Here is a 23894-nt window from a genome sequence, read left to right on the forward strand (position 1 = left end):
GCAAGCACTATGGGAGGAGATTAAATTTAGGTTTGTAAAGCCGGTCCCATCCATCTGTTTTTTTTACCCAGAAAAATTAGCTGGCTGATGATAAATTTATTCTAAAGTTCAGACACTTAGTAGGTAAGAATCCTAACAGAGTAACACCAAGAAGGTAAACTCCATGAATCTGACAGAATTAAAACAACAACAACAACAAACAAACAACTTAACATACAGTGGCCATAGTGTAAGGTGCACGTTTTGGTAAACAAACTTGCTGAATGAATCTCTAGATCGCTTTCTGTTCAAATACCTGCAGCAGGTTCATGGAATCGAGAGAGAGAGAGAGAGAGAGAGAGAGAGAGAGAGAGAGAGAGAGAGAGAGAGAGAGAGAGAGAGAGAGAGAGAGAGAGAGAGAGAGAGAGAGAGAGAGAGAGAGAGAGAATGGGAGATCAGATGAGCTTGTGTTTCTCTCAAGTAAAATAACTTAAGAGTTGCACACTGTCAGCTTCATTTTGATCATATTTTTCATGGCCTGTGCCTCATGAAAAATGAGTTCAATCTTTAAACTATTGGATTTTTTATTTTTTATTTTTTGCTACCAAGGTCAACCTCCCGTAGCCTGACTGAAAGAAAGACTGACTGGTGGGTGCTAGACACTGCAAAGGCAAAATGAAAATCAATGTGGGATCCAAGGCAAAAAAAAATATATATATATAAAAAAGAAAACCTGATTTCAAAAAGTACAATTATTTGAAAAATACAGAATTCAGAATGGAGAAGAAATGACCTTTTGCTGGAAAGTGGTTTTTTGTAAAAAGTAGTAGAAATGAATCGGGGCTGCAAAGAATAGAACACCATTGTTTGCCAAGCAGCCTTTAACTGTTTGAAGGAATATTATGGCTACAGTTAAGTCTCTTGTAGGAATTATTTCTCTTTAAATATTATTGCAAGGAAATAGCAGAGGACTTGGGAATCAGCGCTCTGGGTGTACTTGATGTTGCTGCTTGGTGTTTAGTTTTGGTCTGCTGGAGGAGAAAAGAGGCATGATCTTTCATGGAAGCCTCACATCACCGGAACAGCCCTTTGTGCTAAAGTGGAGCATATCCATGCTATGGCCACCCTCGTGTGCTTAAAGAGGAAGATAAAACACACCCTCCTCCCATTGAACAGATGCATCTGTCTTCTCCTTAATGATCTTGTCAGTAGGGATGACGGGTAAACAGGCATTAAATATCAGAGTATGGATGTGAGTGTTGTGGACTCCTTACCATTTACTTGGCTTCGTTTCTTTCATAACCCTGCACCTCGTTAACCCCTCTAAAGGGTTGGAAAAAGCAGCAAGGACAGTGTCTCTGACTTGGGTCTGTTCAAATGGAGCCATTTGCTCAGCAGGACAGACAAAAAAAGTGCATTTTCCTTCCGTTTGAAAAGGAAATGGCATCTAGCTTTGGCCAATGACACCATGAAATGAACACAGGGCCCCCCAGGTTTCAGGCTGGTCCCATCTATCTGCCACATTTTATTTATGTGAGCATGTGCTTTTGATCTTTCTTCTCCCAAGTCTCGGGATTCAGATGAGTCCTATCTAAATTAATGAGTCGAATTCTGTGGACACCTCTCTGACAGCCTTCTTCCTTTTATATTTTTTTTAATGGGACCTTAAGAGGAATTACTTCCGCCAAGAGGCAATTAGAGTACAATTTTTAACATTTAAGTCTCCGGAACAATTCTTCCAGAGCGGAGGAGAGGTAGCGGCTAGCAAACTCACCAATCACACCGGCGTGTGATGACTGTCCCTTCCTTTCTCTCTCCTTTCTTCTTGTTCCTTTTAAATTATTTATTAACTTCCTTTGAAATAATTCCAAGTTGGAAGAAATTTCAAAAATCACCAGGTAATCTATAGTCAGCCTTTGTTGTCCTTACCTTTCATTTCTCTTCCTGTCCCTTCCCCTCCAAGAGCTCCTGCTTCCTATCACTCTCCCACCATACCCCTCCCCCCTCTCCTCCCCACTCCTTCCTTCCCCTCCCCTTCCCTTCCCTTCCCTCCTCTTCTCTCCACTACCTCCCCCCTCTCTCCCCTCTTCTTCCCATTCACTTCCCCTTTCCCTTGTAGCCTGGTAAGTCAGTTGTCAAATTTTCTTTATCTTCATACAGGAAAGCCTTGCTTTCCTTATTATGGACTCTTTGCCGTAGAGAAAGCAAGGCTAGAGAAGGGAGGTCATGTTCAAATTAATTCAAACCTCTGGATTCAGAAACAGGTGCCTTCTTATTCTTTGGGATTGGATCCTGGCTTCTATGCAGTCTCTTGGTAGGGCATAATTCTTTTGTGTGTCCAAAGTGCCGAGCGGTTTAATGAGTAAGTTCTGAAGCATAACTAATTAGAGGAAAGATAAAAAATGCAGTCAACAAATGCCTTCATTTCCACACTGGGGATGGTTTCAGGATGTTGTTTTTTTCTAAATAGGGCATATGAATATAATTGCAGTTGATGTCTTTTTCCAACTTGAAGTTCTTTTCAGTTCTTACACCTCCACGCATTTTTTTGTGTGTGTGACCTTCCCACTTTGTATGAAACACAAAGAATTCCAAATTAAGTTCATGATGCATACATATTTATCTTCGTTAATGTCTTTTTACTTTTCAGTTCCTACTCTATAATTACTTAACGTGAATAGATTTGTTGGTATGGTTGAAATAGCCAGGTTCCTTCTACATGTCTTGACAACTATATTGTACCTTTCAGGGACTGTTCAAATAGTAGCTTGCTACCAACAATAGGCCTTGCTCCTGAGATTCAGGTTTTTGTTTTATTCACACATCTGCTTTTTGCTCATCTTTATTGATTCTTAGAATCATAGGGTTAGAATCTTAAACCAAGAAAATCTCTGTCTTATGGCTTTTTAACTTTAACTTCAAATTCCCAAGAGAACTGTGAGTTTGTAGAGCCTAGCATCCCGCACCTGAGAGAGGGGTGCGATGCCCTTGGGAGCTTGGGAGGCAGTGGCATAAGGAAGAAAGATGGAGGGCAAGTGAATCTAGAGATACCAGAAAGATGAGCAGGGCCCAGATTTTACTTTACTTGGAATTGGTTCTTGAAGGGTCATGTCTTGTAAACATTTGTGCATTTTCAGAGAAAACATAAATTATTGTTTTTAAAAATTGAAAATCTACACCTTAATTTTATTCCAAACAGAAAATCAAATCCAAGATATGAATGAATAATATTTTGTCATTCCGAGAACTGGGAAAATGTGACATTTAACTTTGTTTTTCCCTGTACCCTTGCTGTTAGATGTCAAGGGGTTTGTGCCCTAAGCTTCCAGAACCAACTCTCTTTCTTCCTTGTTCTCTTTCCACATGCCCTTTTAAAAAATGAACCGTGAAGCATGTAGATTTGACCTGCATATTATGAAGACAAGTGCCAGTAATGTCAACAGATTTGCTCTTTTTTCCTGAAGCATGTGTTTGCTGCATTTTAAATGGCATTGATTTTAACAGTTTATGCAATGTTTATGACATCTTTTATCTAGGGTCCGATATTTGCCCTTATGTGACAAATATCACTAGAGATGTGCAAGCCCTTATGTTCCTGCTAGTTTCAAACCCTTTCCACAGCATTCTTTAAACTAAGTCCTTTTATTGTATCCTGTGTGTTTGTATGTGTTTGTACACACGTGTGCATGCATGCGTATGTGTGTGTGTCTGTGTACATATGCACTAAAAAGAGAAGACAACCTGGACTGTTGTTCATCATGTACTGTCCACCTCGGTTTCTGAGACAGCATTCCTAACAGGTCTTGAACTTGCCAAGTAAGTGAGGCCAGCTGGCCACTGAGCCTCATGTATCTCCCTGTCTCTACTTTCCAACTCTGGAAAGTGTGTGCCACAATGCCTAACTTTACTTTAGGTGACTTGTGGAGATTGCACTCTCAAATACTCGTGCTTGCAAGCAAAGTACTTCACGGACTGAGCCATTTCTCACGTTTCTTCTTTGGCTCTCTTAAAATTAGATTAACTATCAGTTCCTATTATTACTGCTCTTGTAGTTTTTGTTCAAAGCTGTGACTGCCCACAATCTGCCCTCAGCTTCAACCCCCGGTTCTGTATATCCTGCCCTCATAGCCATCATCCAAGGGCATCACATCCATCTCCTTGGGATTTCTACCATGACTTTCCAGCCTCAAGGATTAAACATAACCACTTTCATGGATGATGAGGATGCTCAGACCCTGCTCTCGCCTTCCTTGTTAGTGGCTTGTGACATGCCTTTTCTCTACCATGCTCTTTACTGAGTTGTATACATATGCAAACTGAAAATAAATATGTAGAAAGGATTATATTCTAACAAACCTAGAAAGCTTTTAGCTTTGATACTTGTCGACTTATTTCCTTTCTTCTTTAAAATATTTCTTGATGGCACTTATAGTTTGTAAATAGTCAAAGTCAATTTAAAAACACAAAGAAGAAAAACTTAAAGTTGAATACTTCTATAAATATGTGTTCATAATAAAACTTATAAGCTGACTTCCATGCTTACTTATAGTGATGCGGTGACTAATAAATTAAGCAAATACCATTCATGTCCAGTATTTCCTTGTTCACTTTCAATTATGTTGATGAAACCATTGTTGAATGTGAGGTATTGAAATCTCTGAAGAATACAATATTACTGTGTTTTTTTTTCTTTTCCTTTGGTCAAAGAATATTTACTTTATCTATGTTCCACTACTGCATATATTTACAGCTGTTATAGGTCCTTCACAATTTGTCCCTTTATCATGAAGCAAGGACCTTCTTTGTTGCTGGTGGTCATTGTTTTCTAGAAGGCTATCTGATATCAGTACACGTTCTCTGTTTTAACCACCATCGCATTGCATATGTTCTTACACACTTTCAGTCTGCCTTGAAGTGTCTACAACAATAAAATCTGTCAACCATCATCAGCATACAGTTATTATTATTCTTATCAGGCTCTGTGATTATTAGAGTCACCTCTAGCCACAACTGATATTGATTTCATTTAGCCCCTTTGTGCCTTCGATTGGACAGTTGCATGCCTTTACATTCAACATTCTTCTTGATAGGGAGATAATGGCTGTTTTATTACTTGTCTTCTAGCTTTTTTTGTATCTCCCCTGTTTCTTTCTCTACTTTTATTCTTTCTTTATGATTCGGGGGATTCCGGTAGTGCTAAGTTTTGGTTACATGTTCTTCCTCTTGAGTATCTACTGTAGTTTTTAGAGATTTTTGTTAAATAAGGAGATTTTGAACTTTCCCGGTCCATAAACAAATAAACACATTCACTATCTGAAATAATATATATTAATTTGATTCACCCTGGTTATAAATTAATTACCTACATATACCTTTGCTGGCTAGTTTTATGTCAATTTCACAAAGTCTAGCTTTATTTTGAAACAGGGAACCTCAACTGAGAAATTATTCTCACCAGACTGGCCTGAAGGCAAGCCTGTAGTGTAATTTCTTTATTAGGATGTCAGATATGGGAGGGCTCAGCTCACTGTGGGTGGTGTCATCTTTGAGCTGGTAGTCCTGGGTGCTCCAAGAAAGCAGGGTGAGCAAGCCAGCACATAGCAATCCTCCATGGTCTCTGCATCAGTTCCTGACTCATGGTTCTTGTCGTTTGAGTTCCTGCCCTGAATTCCCTCAGTAATTGACTGTGATGTGGCATTAAAAGCTGAAATAAACTCTCATCAGATGGGAAACTCATCAATTAGAACCATGGTCATGCTCCAAACACACTCAAGGAACTACCCAAGTAAAATTCAAAAGATCTTTTGCATAAGGTAGTTGTTTTGACCAATGCATAATTGTGGTTATTTTTATGCATTTTAAAACCTATATCATCAACTCACTAGATAATTTGTCAAAGATAAAAAAACCAAATCTGTCTGTTAAACTAGCCCCATAGGGTACTACAATTCCCAAACAGGTTATAGACTGTATTACTCCTTTAATCATGTTATAATTCTAGCTCTGTTTTGTCTTCACATTTTACAGTTTCTTACTATGTGGATAGCAAGCATTAATTTCTGTTTTTCAGTCCCATTTCCTATGGTTCATCAGTGAAATTCTTCATAAGGCTTGATGCAAAGAACTGAGAAAATATAAATAGACCAAACAACAGTTTTCCTGTGAAGTGTGAGGTTCCTTCCTATTTCAGGGCTTGGAGGGAGGCTAGTGTGCTTAAGATCCAAAATGTTTACAGATGACACAATTGTACCCAGCAGGAACTGACCTAAAAACTAGCACCAGACTCTCTATCGTCATGAACATGAATAGGCGTTTCTTTGCCTGAACGCGTGTAAAATCTTTGCTATGCAGATAGGGTGCATCTTTATTGGGCATCCCATGCACACTGCCACATATCCCCATTTTGTAGCTTTTCTTCAGGATGTATAAAGTTTATAATATGCCTTGAAAAAGAAGAGTATTAATGGACTTTACCATACCTGGTAAATAATTCATTGACTTGCATGACCACCTTCCCAGAAGTGTAATAAGATTGCTGTGAATTGAATCATGTATTAGGTGACTTGCTTGGATAGAGAAAATATAATTTGAAGTGAGTGATTAAGCTAGTGTCTAGCTTACATATTACATATACTCAGGGAAGTTTTATGCCATGAAATGGTTAGTATCAGGTATTAAATAATGAAAAATTTGATGATGGGTGCAGAATCATCCATGTTTGTTAATTTTGTTATATTTCTCTAATATTTTTTTAGCAGAAGTAGGGGACAAAATTTGTCATGAGTTAAAATTCTTGTTTCTTATTGTTCTTTGTGTATAGTTATTTTCACCCATGATTCTAAAAAGATAAAAGATTTTAGAGTGAGCTTGAAAACACAATAGTAGAGCTCTTGGTTCATGGTGAGCATGCTTGAGGCTCTGTGTCTGATCCTTAGCTCTACAAAAAGAGACCAGTTTAAAAATTCAAAGGAGAAATGAGTTAATTTTTTTTCTTTTTTATGGTTTATTTTTTTTATATTTAAAAATTTCCATCTCCTCCCTTCCTCCTCCCCTTTCCCTCCCCTCCCCTCCACCCATACCCCTCTCCCTACCTCTCCAGGCCAATTTATTTATTATGTATACAGTATTCTCAGTATTGTGTCTGTCTGTATGCCTGCAGGCCAGAAGAAGGCACCAGATCTCATTACAGATGGTTGTGAGCCACCACGTGGTTGCTGGGAATTGAACTCAGGACCTTTGGAAGAGCAGGCAGTGCTCTTAACCACATACCTAATTAATATTTGAATGCTTGCTCAATGAACAGCCATCTGTTTTGATAAGAGGAAGGTCTACTCATTCATTGAGTACCTTTAAACTCCTAGTCTCCACTAACAAGCAATGACTATTTATTGGCTATTCTGAGGATAGGATAAGAGTTATCCACATTAATTTTGCTGTCATTGTTTAATATTTTTATATTTGTACATGCTTTAAAATTTTATTATATATCTATGAATTAGTCTGTTGTTTGTTCTTTTTGATAAAGGTTATAAAGACCCATTCTAAAATAAACTGTGAAATGACAGAAAGAAAAAGTGATAAACACATTACTAGAACCTTTAGTGTTATTACTAAGTGCACTTTCTTTAGCTGTTTTTTTTTATCTAAATTTGTTCTTGATTGCCAAGTTAATCACATCATAATGGAACATACATCATAGTATAATTATACAATGCACTTTAATTCTCTCACAAAAATTTCTTTAAAAATACATTTCTTGATAATACTTTGAATCTTGATGCTTTATTTTTATTTTTATTTACTTTATTATGGCTATTAGAGGCAGAGAGGAATTATGCTGATTTAGTAGTTTAGTAGTTTCTTCTTTAAGAACCATGACCTCACTAGACCCAGGTAGTTGGTTGGGTCTAGTACCAGGCATGATTTCACTCTTATTAAAGAAGCCTTAAGTCCAATTACAGAGTTGTTGATTACTACCAAGATATGGGTGCCACTATTTCACCCTTTGGGTTATTGTACTATACTAGTCATTGTTGTAATTTATTAGTCATTAGTAATTTATTACATTGCATGTAATTCCAGCACATAAAAGGAAGAAGCAGGAAGGTCTGAAGTTCAAGGTTATCACTGGCTATATAGCAAGTTCAAGACTATCCTAGCCATGTGACACCCTAAGGCCAAAATAGTATTTCTGGACAGGGTCTTCCTAGAGTGATAAAGAATGCTACCCTACATTTTGACATTAAATTTTGGAAGGGAAAAATGGTGGAATGGATGGAAAAAGAATTACCAAATACTTAAAATATAAACATATTAAATAATTGGCAATTAGAGAAATTGTCATAGAAATGAATCTGAAGAAATATAACCCTCTTTCCCTCTCTTTAAGGAAAAATAAGAGTCTGAAGAAAACAGAATATGTAAACATATTAGAGATAAAAACAAACAAACACCCAAACTAGCTAGAGGTGGGTGAAAAGAGCCTTCTTAAAACTTATGTTTTTAGCACTAGAGACTGTGCTACTGTAATTGCTATTAATATCTTTTCTTTATAGAATAATGCATGTAAACTTAAGAGAAACCCATGCATTGTCCCCATAGTCTTGAGAGAAGCTACCAGTTTCATTCATTTGCTTCTAAGCTTTATGCATATGTATGAATGATAGGGTAGGGCAGGCATGTTGTATATAAAATGTAATTGCACCGATTTTATATTTATGTAATATGAGCGTTCTGTATACCATCTCATGCAATTTGGGTTACTTAGTGGCTATCTAGTATTTCAGAATTTATTCATCCCTTGATCTTTATCTCACTACACTTTGTAGGACTATTATAAATAAATATTAGTGCTGTGGGCATTTTCACGAGTAAATTTAGCACTTCGGATTAGGCAGTTAGAGGACTTATATTTGGAATTGCTAGTTTAACGAGAATACCACATACAGATTTCATCTTTGTAATAGGATGTGTTATCATGATGTAAGTATGTCATCGGTCTCCCTGGTTATCATAATAATGCGTCCCTTGATTATTTATCTACTTGGCCTCTAATGATATTTTCTTGAACAGCTGTAGTTATTGAACAACTATGTCGCTAACAAGTGACAACAACTGCAAGGATTTTTCAGTGGGTCGAAATACCAGTGGATTGTTGAAAATGAGTTAAGTAGCTACTATGGTTATTTTATGCTCATCTTGTGACCCACATGGTGCTCTGAGCACCTTCTTAGTAGCTGGCATGCCTTCTGCATCTACCATAGAGTGTCTGTTGAGGTTGGCCCCTCTGCTACTACATCAAAGAGCCTCCCTGCTGCCCATTTGGGCAAAGAATCTGTGATCTACTCAACCAGCTTCTTTGTTTCTATGCACATTTCTTTCTCCCATTTCTCTGGTTTACACACACTTTCCTTTTTCTTGGTGTTATTGTGCTTCGGGGTTTTATGGAATGCTTTTTTGCCCCCTGTTCAGATCTGAATCTACACGGTATAAATAGGTATTTGTTCCTCTGTGTGTTTAGGATGCGGAAAGAACAAGTCATCCACGGAATGCCTCTAGGAAAGCGCATCCCACTGGAGTATATTCCTGGTGTCTTTCCCATCTTAACACGGATTGGCAGAAACAGAACAAAGAAAGCAGATGGCTGAACTTGAGAAGCGAGAGGGCTCTTAGGGAACCTTCCTAGCAGAAGGGCCTTTGAGGATTATTGACATTTGACATTTCCTCAAGCCCTTTGGGAAACTAAGGCTTCTGATTTGGAATGGTGAATGCTCTTGAGCATCTAAGGGTGGTGCTTCTGAAGTGAATAGCTGATTCGTTTAGTTCTAGAATTTTAGAGATACATCCATATTTGACTATTGCATGGGACTATTTCCCTGATTCTGTGGGATTACAAGTGTGTATCCCTCATCATTTCCCATGGCTTAGTTTCTTTCTTTCTTTCTTTCTTTCTTTCTTTCTTTCTTTCTTTCTTTCTTTCTTTCTTTCTTTCTTTCTTCCTTCCTCCCTCCCTCCCTTCCTCCCTCCCTCCCTCCCTCCCTCCCTCTCTCTCTCTCTCTCTCTCTCTCTCTCTCTCTCTCTCTCTCTTTTTCTTTTTTTGACAGAGTTTCTCTGTAGCTTTGGGGCCTGTCTTAAAACTCACTTTGCAAACCAGACTGGCCTTGAACTCACAGAGATCCACCTGCCTCTGCCTTCCAGGTGCTGGGATTAAAGGCATGCGCCACCACCACCTGAAACAGTTTAGTTTCTTAACCTTAGGAATCATGGTTAAGGTGCTCTTGCGCCAGACCTTGAGACCTTGTCAGGTTAATTATGTGAGAAGAGAAGGTCATGCTCTGAGGACAGAGACATGAAATGTCTTAGTGTGCTTGGAGTGCAGTGCTAAGTTACTGAATAATTCGGTTTAACGTACATTGCATCTGTCATAGATTTGTAAATGATATAACAACAGATTCTTGGACTGCATTTTGTTTTGTTGTTAATTTTCTTCCTAGAAAGAGTGAGAAAGAAAAAAAGTTATTTTTGTTCTTCCTAATCAGATGGGAAAAGTTAATGATGCGAACGCTATTGAAATTGTTTGTTACAACGAGGGTATTAACTACTCCGGTGAATCGCATGTATGCTACCCACACCAGGTTTCCACCGTCAGAAACAGAAACCTGGGGCGTGTTGCTGTGATGAAAAGTTGCCCTGCAATGTTCGGTCTATGCAGAGGGGCTGGTGCTCTAAATTCTATAGATGCGCATGATCTGTTAAGTTGAATAACACCAGTGGGTGTGGCTGAAACTTTTGTCTTGTCCTGCTTTCCAGGCAAAGGCGATGTGTTTGGGGACATCTTCTGGAAGGAAACCACCCTTGCTCATGCTTGTGCCAATGTCCGGGCCCTAACTTACTGTGACCTGCACATCATTAAGCGAGAAGCCTTGCTCAAGGTCCTTGACTTCTACACAGCGTTTGCAAACTCCTTTTCAAGGAACCTCACACTCACTTGCAATCTAAGGAAGCGGGTATGTCGCATCTACTTTCCCTTATGAGTACCCGGGCGTTAGCAGATTCTAGTCTATCAGCCAAGAATGGAAACGGTTTCATTTTGAAATGGTCCATTCCTGTCTCCATAGAGTGCTGTAATTTTCTTTCCTTTTATTTATATTGTTTACTTTGACAGGGAGAAGATACTCTGATTATCTGAGTAGGTAATTGAGCCTTTGTTATTTAAGATGCAAAATGAAAAACAGACTTGGGAAAAAAGCAAACGGGTCTGGAAACTGTGCTATGGCATAGTATATCACTAGTCAGGGCTCAGAATGTCCAAGGACCAAGGATGGAGGAGTTGTGGAGTTCACAAGGCTGTGTGTCTCATGTGGCCCTCAGTATACATCAGGATCCTAAAGAAATAAGCTCTAATGGCAGTGAAGGAATGAATTTGCCAAAGAGAGTGAGTACAAGCAGGCAAAGATCCAGATATCCCTTCTTCCATGTCCTTTATATAGGCTGCCACCAGACGAGGTGGCCCAAATTTAAGGGGGATCTTCCCACCTCAAGAGATCCAGATTTAGGGTGGATCTTCCCACTTCAAATAATCCAATCAAGAAAAATTCCTCACAGGTGTACTGAGCCCCTTGGTTTTTAGTTAATTCCAAATGCAGGAGAGTTGGCAACCAAGGATACCCCCACATATGGTTTGCTCCTGGAGATTGTGGCACCCCTCTAAAAGAAACAGCAGCATCTTTCTTTGATGGTATGGATGTCAGTCAAGCTGGCTACCCATTCTCTATTCTCATTGCTCTTTAAACCCATCTTCTTATCTCATCATTGATTCATAAAGCTTTCTTTTCCTCAGTTCTTTCAAAGAACACCGTCAGAAAAAGGAGTTCGCTACACTGACATACCCTGAAAACAGAGACCGGTTTCATTTGCTCTGGTGCTCCTGCAAATTTGACCTTCATTACCATCTGCTTCTTTATTGATGAGTGTGACATAGAGTTATTTGCATAAAGAAACCTCCTCTCTCTGATTTATAGGTTGTCGGGCATTGACTAAGACTCTTTTATGGCCAAGAATGAAATACACATTTGTATAACTGCACTTAAGGAACTTCACATAAAATGATTGCCTGTCTATACTGAAGTATTTTGGAATAATAGTCCTTCCTTTCGACAGGCTCTTAAAACCTTCCTTGTAGTTAATGTGAAGGCAAACAAGCCCATCAATATAGAAATTAATGTCCACACTATAGCAGTACAGAAACAAATAGAATTAAATCAATGTGTTTCTTGTTTAGGGTCCAAGAGACGTCAAGCCAGTAGGAATAAGAATCCCACTGACTTTTCAAACACTTTATCTGTGTTAGAGCAAGGTTTCAGTTCATATGTTTGTTAACAAATTGTTATTGAATATCCATCCAGAAACTGTGGGACAAGCAAAGGGTTGTAGAGAACAGGGATGAACCACAGACTCCTGTGCTCAGAAATCTTCAAATGTACATCATGTGAAACATCAACAATTGGACATTAGCCAGGGATGGATGAAAGGGAAGGACCCAAACATGGATGAAATATTTTGCCTGCTGTTAGGGAGCCCACGGTTCTTGGATCCTTACTCTGCTTTCTGCTGTAAGGTCTCCATCCACAAACAGCTATTTGAAGCTTTTATAGTCACCCTATTTCAAAATGGATCTGATTTGGAATTCTTCCCCATTCTGTAAGGGAACCTAAACCCTTATACTTTGCAAAATACATACTATCATTGTCCTTTTCAAAACAGATTTCTTACATCAAATCTCATTTGATATTTATGACATTTTTGTGACATAAAATGGGGACTTTTTTCTTCCTTCAGTCATGTGAAGAAATCAGGGCCCAGTGAATATTAAATATTAAATAACCCACTGCTCTAGTTAGGGTTACTATTGCTGCAATGAAACATCCTGACCAAGAGTGAGCCGAGGAAAGAGTTTATTTGGCTTGCATGGCCACCCTGTAGTCTATAACTGAAGGAAGTCAGAACAGGAACTCAAGCAGGGCAGGAACCTGGAGGCAGGAGTATAGCAGGCTTTCTTTGGGGCTACCAACCAGCTCCCAAATCATGACAAGGAGACTCATTAGTTAAGAATGCTTGACCTTATCTTATGCTTTCCATACTAGCTCTTATAAATTAATTCAACCTATTTCTCTTCATATGTTTTGCCTCAGGGACTTTTGCCTTTCCTTTATTCTATATGTCCTACTCCATGTTTGACTGACTTCGGCTGCATGCCTGGCTGGCCCTGGCGTGTCTCCATCTCTTTTTTCCCTTTAGTCTCTTTTCTCTTGAGCCTAGATTCCTGCTATTATTCCCTCAGCCAACCAGACCTGCTGTCTAGATATTGACTGGTCAACTTTTTATTAGACTGATCAGGTGCCTTAGGCAGGCAAAGCAACACATCTGTACATTGTTAAACAAATGCAGCATAAACAAGTGTAACATATTTGCTTAGTTAAGTCATATTCCACAACTCAGGAGCTGATGCAGAAGCCATGGATTGGGTACTGCTTATTGGCTTGCTCATCATAACTCTCTCAGCCTACTTTCTTATTGAACCCAGGACTACCAGCCCAAGGATGGTACCACTCACAATGGGCTGGGCATTATGCCATTAATCATTAATTAAGAAAATGTCCCATGGTTGGCTGTTAAAGAGACTGTTTTTTTTTCATTTGAGGCTCCCTTATTTCAGATGACAGCTTGTGTCGAGTTGACATAAAACTAGCTAGTATACCAACTGATATGGTGGCAAGGAAGACTTAAGAAGGAATAATTCAAACAGAACACAAATAGAATATAAATTTCATCAAAATAAGTCAATCATAAAGCAAGCCCTGCAGGTACAACACACACACACACACACACACACACACACACACACATTTTGTTGATTATTATAGCTGACAACCTGTATAACTGTGGCTCCACCAGTTAAAAAAATTGAGCTACATACCAAGAACATGTATTTGTTTTTATTTTTTAATCAGGATCTGGGGACCATATACTTGTCTCTACAGGTGCCAGTGTGCTAAGTTACAAATGGCTTCTCCATTTCCAGTCTGTTATAACTTGCATTGCCTGCCTTTGAATTCTATTCATTCTGATAATAATAATTCTAATCTAATTCACAATCCCATCCTTCTGCTCTTATGGGTTATTTAGTAACTTGGCTAATTGGACAAAAGGATGTGTTGCCAGTCTCTGCCACTTTATTCTCAGCCCCCCCAAAAAAAACTGTGAAAGAGAACTGTGAAAGAGTGTCTTCAAAGATTAGTAATACCAACTACCATTCAAACAGCCTATTTATGTGTCTAGGCATAAGTATTTTATGTATGATAATATTATTAAAGTCAGCATCCCACATACAAATCATAACAATCTCCATTTTAACTATAAGAAGGTGAAGGTTCAGAGAGTGGTATTTACACCAACCAAATAATTTGTGGGTCAAGATCTGGATTTTAACCATTCTTTGATTCTACAAACTTCCCACAATTACTGCCAGGCTTTTCCATAGACATCTTTCAAAGACAAGCTCCACAGTTTGTAGGATGTCTCATTTGCTCATTTACTTTGGTCCCCATCGCTTTACTAGTTGGAAAAAAAATAGGTTGTTCTTGCTGTTATTGTAAGATGATCATGTTGAGCAATTGTCACCCACTTGTGTAACTGAGACTATGCTCTTAGTGAGCTATGAATCTCATAGTGGCCATGGCCACTGAGTAAGAATATAGTTCTAGTATGCAGGGGATCAGATTTTGAATCCAGTTTCTCAGCCGTAGTGAAGTACAGCTCTGACCACTTTATAAATTGATGCATTGGTTCAGTGGAGATGTTGTAGAGTGTGTCTTCTTCCATGGCAATACTAGAGAGAAACTGGGTGATTCTTTGGTTCCTTGCCCTCATCTCCTGCTATACAAATGAGGTTCCCCTTAAAAGAAACTTAAGTCTCACACTCTTCTATTTTAAAAACTTCTTGTAAAAATAATGTTCTGGTAATTTTTTTATTAAAAATTTCTGCCTCCTCCCCACCTCCCATTTTCCTCCCCCTCCCCCCACTCCCCTTCCCCTATCTCTCCAGTCCAAAGAGCAGTCAGAGTTCCCAGCCCTGTGGGAAGTCCAAGGTCCCCCCCCCCTCCAGCCAGGTCCAGGAAGGTGCGCATCTAAACAGACTAGGCTCCCTCAAAGCCAGTACATGCAGTAGGATCAAAACCCAGTGCCATTGTCCTTGGCTTCTCAGTCAGCCTTCATTGTCTGCCACGTTCAGAGAGTCCGGTTTGTTCCCATGCTTTTTCAGTCCCAGTTGAGCTGGCCTTGGTGAGCTCCCATTAGATGTTGTGGTAATTTTATCCAACAATTAGAGGTAGGATTAGCAAACTTTTGAATCAAGGCACAGACAGGGAAAATCTAAGGATGTATGCCTACCTCAACTGTTTGATTTTTCCTTTGTAGCACAAGACCATCCTCCCCCACTAGTCATCCATAACAGAATCGAACCAAGAACTTCAGTGCGTTTTGTGTAACAATCGTATTAAATGCCAGCAATGCAAATAAGGCACAATAGACATCATTTCACCTGTGGAAAGGCAGGGGTTCTGAGAATAGGATATAGTATCCCAAAGATGGACTGTCTTAAATAAGAACTTTTCAATCTGGTGTCTAGGAAGCCTGAACTGAGTGTCTGGCCCATTTGGTTCTATGGTGAGTATTCTTTTTTGGAGTTGGCAGGTAGCTACCTTCTCACTGCGTCCTTATTGTAGGACAGGGAGGGATGGACTCTCTGCGCTTCTTCTTATAAAGGGCCTTCAGTATAAATGGGCTAATAAACAAATACTGTTGTGTTTCACCAGAAACTATCATACAAATAAGAGTGGCTTCAGAATCAAGCAGAGAGCATGCAGGAGCAAGGATAGACTGGCAGTTAGTGTGAAAAACAAATGAGTTCACACTGAAGGTCAAAGCTCCTGCTTCTCACTCAGGTCGGAAAGTGCTTTATTGGGGGCCAGGCTGGTTTCCTTCAAACACTGCTCTGAGGGAAATTGGAGTATAAGCTTTATGTAAAATCTAAATACTTCTGCAAATAATAAAAACTTAGTAATAAAGCAAATTTAGTTTATTAGTTCTAAAATTTCTGCACAAAAAGTGTGTCTGTTTATTTTGGGCAAAACAGGTTGTAATATTAATGGAATATATTAAGGAGCCTCTGATCTCATGGTATTAGAAGTCTAAGATGTTTACTTTTAACCTGAAATCTTTGATAATACAAATCCTGTATTTTATTTATTTATTCAGGGGTAGGGTCTGTCTCATGTGGTGGGCCTTAACTGCAATTAGATGTTGGTTGGGTACTTCCACAAAGTTTGTGCCTAAAACATAGATATTAAGATATTTTTAAATTTTGTTTTGGTTTTCAGTATTTAATTTTACGCCTTTAAAGCAACTCTTCCTAGAAGAGCCCACACACTTCACCAGACAACAGAAGATTAAGCCTCTTGTGTAGAATTCAAAATCTAAACTGATTTGCACAAAAGAACTTGCTTGGTATATTGTTTTCTGTGATGAGAACACACTTTCCTGGTTTATTATAAGTTTAGACATAGTCATAAAAGGCATCAGAGTTGAAATATTTGCTGAATTTTTTACATATTTATACAATTAACGAGTTCAAGATGATGCTGTTTCTGGGGATGATGAATGAGTGTATAGTGGACTCAGAACCATCTGCAAGTTGGTGCCAATTTGTAGCAGTACCAAAGACTTCCACAATAGCCAGGAATGGAGTATAACAGAGGTCTATTTATTTAGGGATAAACTCACAGTCAGGATAGCGATCTGCAATCCTCTGCATGTGCTGGAATCTGGAACCAAATCCAGCAGCAAAATGGCATGCTCATGCTTTTTGTCTGCACTTGTAGTACATGAGACCACACCCAAAATGGGCCGGCATTTTAAAAGCTATTGGCTGAAGGAGTTCCCACAACACCTGACACATTCAGTGTGGGTGATAGATTCCAAAATACTCCCACTGGACTCTTAAATTCATTGTATTTAAGTCATTCTACCTAGTGGTTCTTCAGCAGAGTTGACTACATAAAAACAGATTGAATGCAGAAGTCACAGATGTCCTTTAAAGTGTAGTTAAACAATTAACCTGGGGGATTTGGATGGTACGTGATTCCTACCACTCTGGCTAGTGAGTCACTTTCTGTGCTTAAATTGCTTATTCAGATAGTATGGTTTATATAAACATTGTGATGTCTTTATTTTATTCCGTGGAATTTTGGTACAAGCTGGGGAGAAGATACCTACAAGTGTGCTCCCCGGATACTGTATCCCTAGAGAATTTTATGGTTGATAACATTTCACATACACTTTTGTATCTCTTGCTGAATGAACTAAAGAGAGGATGGTGGGTGCTCTTCTGTAGCTTTCCCAGCCTCTCCCATGCAACCCTGCTTTTGCTAACCTGGCTTTGTATACTTAGGCTGCAGTAGGTCACAGCCACTACTGTAACTCTGTGCTGTTCTTGTGACTTCTAGTTGGTCATTCAAGCTAGAGATAGTCTTGAGAACCAACAATGCACCATTTATAAAGGCTAATAAGAAATCTGTATTCTCAGTCTCTCAGATATGCAGATACATTGGTAATTTTGTTGGAACCCTTTTCTGTAAAAAATTGCTGAAGCCCACAGACATTACATTTTATGAATATAAGAAAATGAGCCATTTAAAGTTGGTAGGTATATTTGTACATGAGGCTGTCAAGAGAATTTCATTTCCTTGGAGCTTAAAATAAATGCTACATTAGCACTTACGGCTACATTAAGCTTGGCTGAGATTGCGAATTATTTCTGAATATTTTCTTCACTTTCAAGATAGCAGGAACATATTTCCCTCCAGAGTAACTACTTAAATAAGAAGAGTGAGAGATTGTGTTTGCTATTTTCTGTACATATTCTGACAAGACACTTTGCTGAAGTGTGACACAGAAAGCATTGGTTATCCTAGTGTATATTCAACACACCTTCCTACTAACAGTCATGGGGGCACTGGGGAGAGGACCAGGGTCTGCTGTCCAGGAGACCACAGAATAGAGATCATCATAGATTCAGGGAAGTTCTGTGAAAGGGTCCAGTTAGGTTTAAAAGGGTCACCAAGGGGATGATACAGTTTATCTCAAGAGATGGGACAAGGGGAGTCTAGAAGGGTGATGTCAACAGATTTCACTTCAAGGAGAGGATTGTCAAGAATAAGAAATGTTTTTTATAGAATACCTATTTTGATTGATTTTATTATAGATAAAAAATAAAGAACCTGAAGGGATGCACTCATGTTTACATAGAAAGTTGGTGTCAAAGATTTTACTGGTGTCCAAGTTATTTGAGTCCAGTATTGTCAGCATTTCTACTATTAAATGTAGATTAAAAGTCTTGTGAGTTTAGGTGGGACCCTGGGGAACTTCTCCCATTCCAAGTTAATATGTCCATTGATATTGCCATTGCTCTTGTCTTGTTTATGAGACAATTTCTAGGAGAGACTAAAGATATATTTTAATGCCCTTTGTGGGAGATTATAAAATTTGTTGCTTGATTATGTTTAGCTTTAAGAAGACAGATAGCATGAGCTCGCATGTGAGTTAGAAATTGATTTCAATGTGTTTCACACTGTGCTTCAGTACAAATGAACAGAAAACCCCAAATAAACAAGCAAGCAAGCTATATGTCATGCTTACCATCTGTGAGTAAGATTCCAATCAGAGCATGATCCAACATCAACAGTGGATGTTGGCATCTCTGCCATTTGCATTGCAAAGGACTTCACAGTAGCAAAAGCACATGCATTTCACATCAGCATCATCTAAGGAGTGATATGGCATATGACAAAACATTGCATCAGCATCATGTCAGTACCTTAGGAACTGTGCTGGCTACTACATCACTTAGAATAAATACATAGAATGAGAAGTTCTCCCATGGGACAGGAAACATTGCTTATTAACCTTTACATTAAAAGCTATGAAAAATATAGATAAGTTTATCACAAAAGATGACAATCATGAGCACTAAACATAATGAGAAGCAGGGAGAGTTGTGTTTCTGTAGCACTTAAGTGCCCTGAAATTTGCTCAGCTGGTGGCGCCAAGGCATATGGAGTTGTGTAGAGAATGGCTTTATGTTGGAGCTGAGAACCAAAATTACTATCCATCCAATTCTAAAATTCTCAAAGGAAAATGTTGTAAACTATATTATGATAAGAAAAAAACCTAATCCACATTATATAATGTTAATGGAGGCTAAAATATCTATCAAAGGAGTGCTTCCTGTTTAACTTCCTTGCGGGGGTTATATTTACTGATATAGACTCCTTTATGGCTCTCAATAAGTGGTTCTCAATCTTCCTATTGCTGTGACCCTTTAATATGGTTATGCTGACCCCCAACCATAAAATTATTTTGTTGCTCCTTCATAACAGTAACTTTTCATTGTGATGGACCACAATGTAAATATGTGAAATGCAGAATATATGATAAGCACCCCCAAAGGAGTCACACAGCTTGAAAACCACGGCTCTAGATCAAGACTGGTGGTGGTCACACTTTTTCACTCCACGACTTTGCTGAATTTTCCACTATCATGAAAGTTCTAAACCAAGTGGTGCTAGAGAAAGTGTGTTTAATACTCCCATAGCTGTTGTAGAGTGGAGTCCACTGGATACCAATAGAAAATGATGCCAAATTGAAAACTGTCCTTCAGTTGTATTCTCCAAGCACCTTCGTTGCTTGTCTGAGAGTAGTTGGGGGTTCAGACTCCCGAGTACTGTGCGCTCTAGCACTCAGCTCAGAGCTAATTTGGAATCTGGAATCAGTGTTAACTTAATGCTCACGTTCACATATATCACGTATAAGTCCAGTATTTGGCTATTACAACATAAAACTATTCAGTGGCTTAAACTATGGAACTTGATTTGTTCACACTTACAGAGGCTAAAATGACAAACCTAAGGGGTTGGGGTTATGACCTGATGAGAGCCATTCCTCTAGGGAACACTTTCTCACTGCAGGCTCATGTGCCCTTTCTGCTGGTGTTCTCCATGGAGGGAGTGAGCAACGGGAATTTTAGTATTTCTTTTTATAGAGGTACTAATTACACTTGGCATCACTATGGCTCTTGTCATTTTACTATGTAGAAGCCGTGTCTAAAGCTTAAGCCATACCAGGAGTTATGGTTTCAGTATATGAATTTCAGAGGGATGTCAACAATTGATCCATACTCACAAGTTTTATTTTTTTAAAGTTAAACATGGAGAAACAATTGAGCTTAACACTTAAAGATGTGTGGGACTGATCACTCCAGATGTACAACAAAATATGTTGATTTTAATAACTTCTGAGTTGTACCTGGTTATGCAGTGATTGATGAAGACATATTGACCAAGGATCTTCAGAGGAATAAAGTGGAAAGAACAGATGCTTAATTGTAAAGGGGGGAGGTATTAAATTGGCTTACATGTGTGGAGATTAGCCCTCTTGTGCCGGAGAAACAGAGAATCTGGTATTTTCTCAGTCAGTCCAAGAAACTGGAAGTGTCATACAGGAGAGACCAATGACACGTCCCAGTTTGGGACTGATGGCCTAAAAGCACCCTGCAGTGTGGCTGATATATTGACCAATGACGCAGTCCCAGTTTGGGGCTGCAGAGGTGAGGTCCCACACTATGGCAGCTATACCAGATACCCTTGCTCAGGCAGAATGAAGCTTGCTCACAGTGAATGGGCAGGGCTGATCATTTAAGGAAGGCTTTTTAAACTTCGGTCACTGTCCCACATGACAATCATCTTTGGAAATACAACTACAGACAGCCAAGAATAATTCTCTGCTAATCTCCTAGGCATGCATCTCTCAATCCAAGCAAGTTGACAATCAAGATTAAATATTACAAACTGGGTGCCAGACAGTATATACTTGTAGTTCCAACAGTTAAGAAACCGAGAAAAGAGAATTCTGAGATGTTCAGGGATAGCCCAGGCTGTACCACGAGACCCTATTTCCACCAGAAGGAAAGCAGTGAGGAAAAGAGAGAATGAACAGGAGGAGAGGAAGAGTTGAAGGAAAAGATTAATCACGATAGAAGGATTTCCATTAGGAGACAGAGAAATGCCCCGAAGCATCATCTCATATAGCTCTTTGTAAAGCAGGGAGACCAACGAGGTGAGATTTAGGAAATTCCCTGTGCCCATAAAGCTAGACATGGTGCTTTTCTTGAGTCTAGCTCACTGGAAGTTAGTCCTCAGGTTTATGGGGAAGCAAAGCACCCACCAGCCCTGTGTTTTATTTTGCTGCAATAAGAAACAATGGTTTAGCTGCATACTTGCACTGACACAGGCTAGAAATTTGGCAGCTGCTTTTCTTCCCAGAGTGCATGCTTATCCTGGTGACTCCAGAACCCTGAAATACCTTTTTACTTCTGAGAGCAACGAGGTATTTCAGCAGTCCTGTGAATGAAAACAGTCTAGAAATGGCTACCAGAAACCTCCCCGAAGTTCTTGCTTGGTGTACATAACCTGTGTACTGTGTAGATTTCAGAAGCACATGCCAACACCTTTGGGAAAATGGTGTAGGATGTGACAATGGGATTTTCAGCTGCAGTGTTTCTTTGCCCTTCCCAAACTCATGGGATGACAGCTAAACACCATGTGACAGCTCCTCCATCCCTCCACAGACTCACTGATTTTTAGCTGATGGAAAAAGATCACTGTCCGGGCTTAGAACAAAAGACAATACTGCTTCCATCAAAGTCTGGACTATATATGATATGCCACCTACATCTTTTGGTCTCACAGCATTGATCGTGGCAATTTGTTTTCCTGTCTGTATTCTGATATCTCATCCAAACAACGAACTCCTTTAAGTGGGTCTTTTCTATTGCAAAAGACCAGAATAGCATCTTCTGTTTTGCAGAATGCATAAGTGAATGAATGAAATATGAGTCTGCCGTTATCCTGAGCGCTGTTTTTTACTTCAGCAATGAGCATCATTACTGTTTTCTGAAACCACGCATGCACACAATACCCTTGACAACCTTGGCAAAGAGCCCCATGAAAGAGAATGATGAAAATGACCACTACTAATTGGTGTTAAATCACAATTAGAGTTAACTTCCAGCTGCTCCTTCTAATCGTCTGTGCCTGCAGATTCTGCACAATCCTGCTGCCCTGGTGCCTTCAGGAGAATGCAGTAGCTTTGGCATTAGTGATTTAGGATCACCCAACAACAGGGGCTGTGATTGCAGAGCAGCACCTGCCTCCAGGGCTTGGGCATGGATCTTCACAATATGCTTGAATCTGAGCAGAGTATACGTATAGCTCTCGTTACTTCAACCGATCACCGGGATTGCAAATCCGCTCTGAGTTCCACTTTCAGGGTGTGATCTATAAAACAGTCACCTTCAGAATGACGAATCTTATGCCTCCCAGTTTACACAGCCAGGCATCACCTCATTTGTACTGGAAGTCAACATTGTAAGATGTGATATGGGAGAGGTAGACCTGAAGGCTACCCGACAGCCCTTTGTAGCAGGTTTTCTACCTCCAAGGTGGCTCTCTTTTCAGCTATGGGGGTTTCAGCGGCAACTTCAGCAATTCTAGAAGTTTGTCATGTGCATTTTAGATGAAGCAGAGACCTAATTATGGAGTCTTTTGAGCCCTTAAGCTGATTCTATTTAAGGCTCTCTGTTGGTCTGCTTCCAGACAGAGTGAAGACTTTTCCATATCCAGGGGCCAGGACAAAGGTTGACAGAGCTTTTCCCCCTCCAATATGCCTCTGGAGCAGTTTCTCAAATTCCAGAAGGGATGGGTTTAGTAATTACCATGTTTTCCGTTTCTAAAGTTCATACCACATCTTAATTCCCAAGAATTAACATCAACGAGAGAACCACTGGAAACTTGATGTCTTTCTTGTCAGCCCATCTTCATTTAAGGCGAAGTACTTATGAATGGAAAAGCAAGGTTTAAATGAAGGCTAAGGCTGCAAGGTATGCTGTTTTCTTCATCCACGGTACCTTTCAGGATTCATTTGAATTTGGAATACATAAGATTTTTGCATCCAAACATCTTCCGTTTAGTTTTCCTTGTCATTTCTGGAACAACAACACAACAACAAAAGCCAATGAATATTCTCTTTGTTGAGTAATCATATACTATAAGTAAGCACATTGAGTAATCAAGCATGTAATATTTAGTTACAATCTTAGGGGACTCACATTTTACTATGATTTTAGGCATAGTGCATTTGTGAGTTCTTTTCTCCTCAGTCCCAAACAATATCTATATTCAATCACATGGTTTGTCATTTTAGGGACTTAATTCTTTTTACTTTATAAACTTACTCAACCAATTCATTTGTTTTTGTCCTCAGAGGCATCTGAGAAAAGTTAGGACTCAACAAACATGAACTTAAAGGCATCCATGCTGATTCTGAGGGTCACCTTAACAGCTTCTCGGGGAACATATTTCCAGAAGCATTTGCTTATTCAGAGGAGGGATTTTCAGATGCTTACAGTAAATTCAGTCAGACTGTCACCCATGAAGAGTAAAATAAATATTATAATGCATGTGCATGTTTAGCGATTACTAAGGGGTTTAAAACATGCATTTACAAGTGAGAGAGCAGAGAGCTGCCCTGTGGCTTGAATGAATTTCTAATAGCTGACTATTCTGGCCAAAAATAGCATCTCAGTTCACAGCATGCCCTTTTCCTCCCACCTGGGAGGTGCATTTTGGAGATTTTGGCATTCTACCACAATAACCTTTCCCCAAAGGTATCAAATCAAGCAGTTCTGCTAAATAGCCGGAGACACTCAGATGACCCAAGGAAGTCACAGTAATTTCTCCTGGAGA

The 23894-nt window shown here is 39.3% G+C and overlaps 1 protein-coding gene across 1 annotated transcript in view; it reads left to right on the forward strand.

The window, feature by feature from the left end:
• Kcnh5 (potassium voltage-gated channel subfamily H member 5) overlaps positions 1-23894 on the forward strand; it is a 286746-nt gene that overhangs the window by 216972 nt on the left and 45880 nt on the right. The window contains exon 10 of the mRNA XM_038337552.1: positions 10789-10985. Coding sequence (XP_038193480.1) covers positions 10789-10985 — 197 coding nt within the window. The remainder of the gene's footprint in view (positions 1-10788; positions 10986-23894) is intronic.

This window comes from Arvicola amphibius, chromosome 7 (assembly GCF_903992535.2).
Source record: "Arvicola amphibius chromosome 7, mArvAmp1.2, whole genome shotgun sequence".
NCBI classification, from domain to species: Eukaryota; Metazoa; Chordata; class Mammalia; order Rodentia; family Cricetidae; genus Arvicola; species Arvicola amphibius.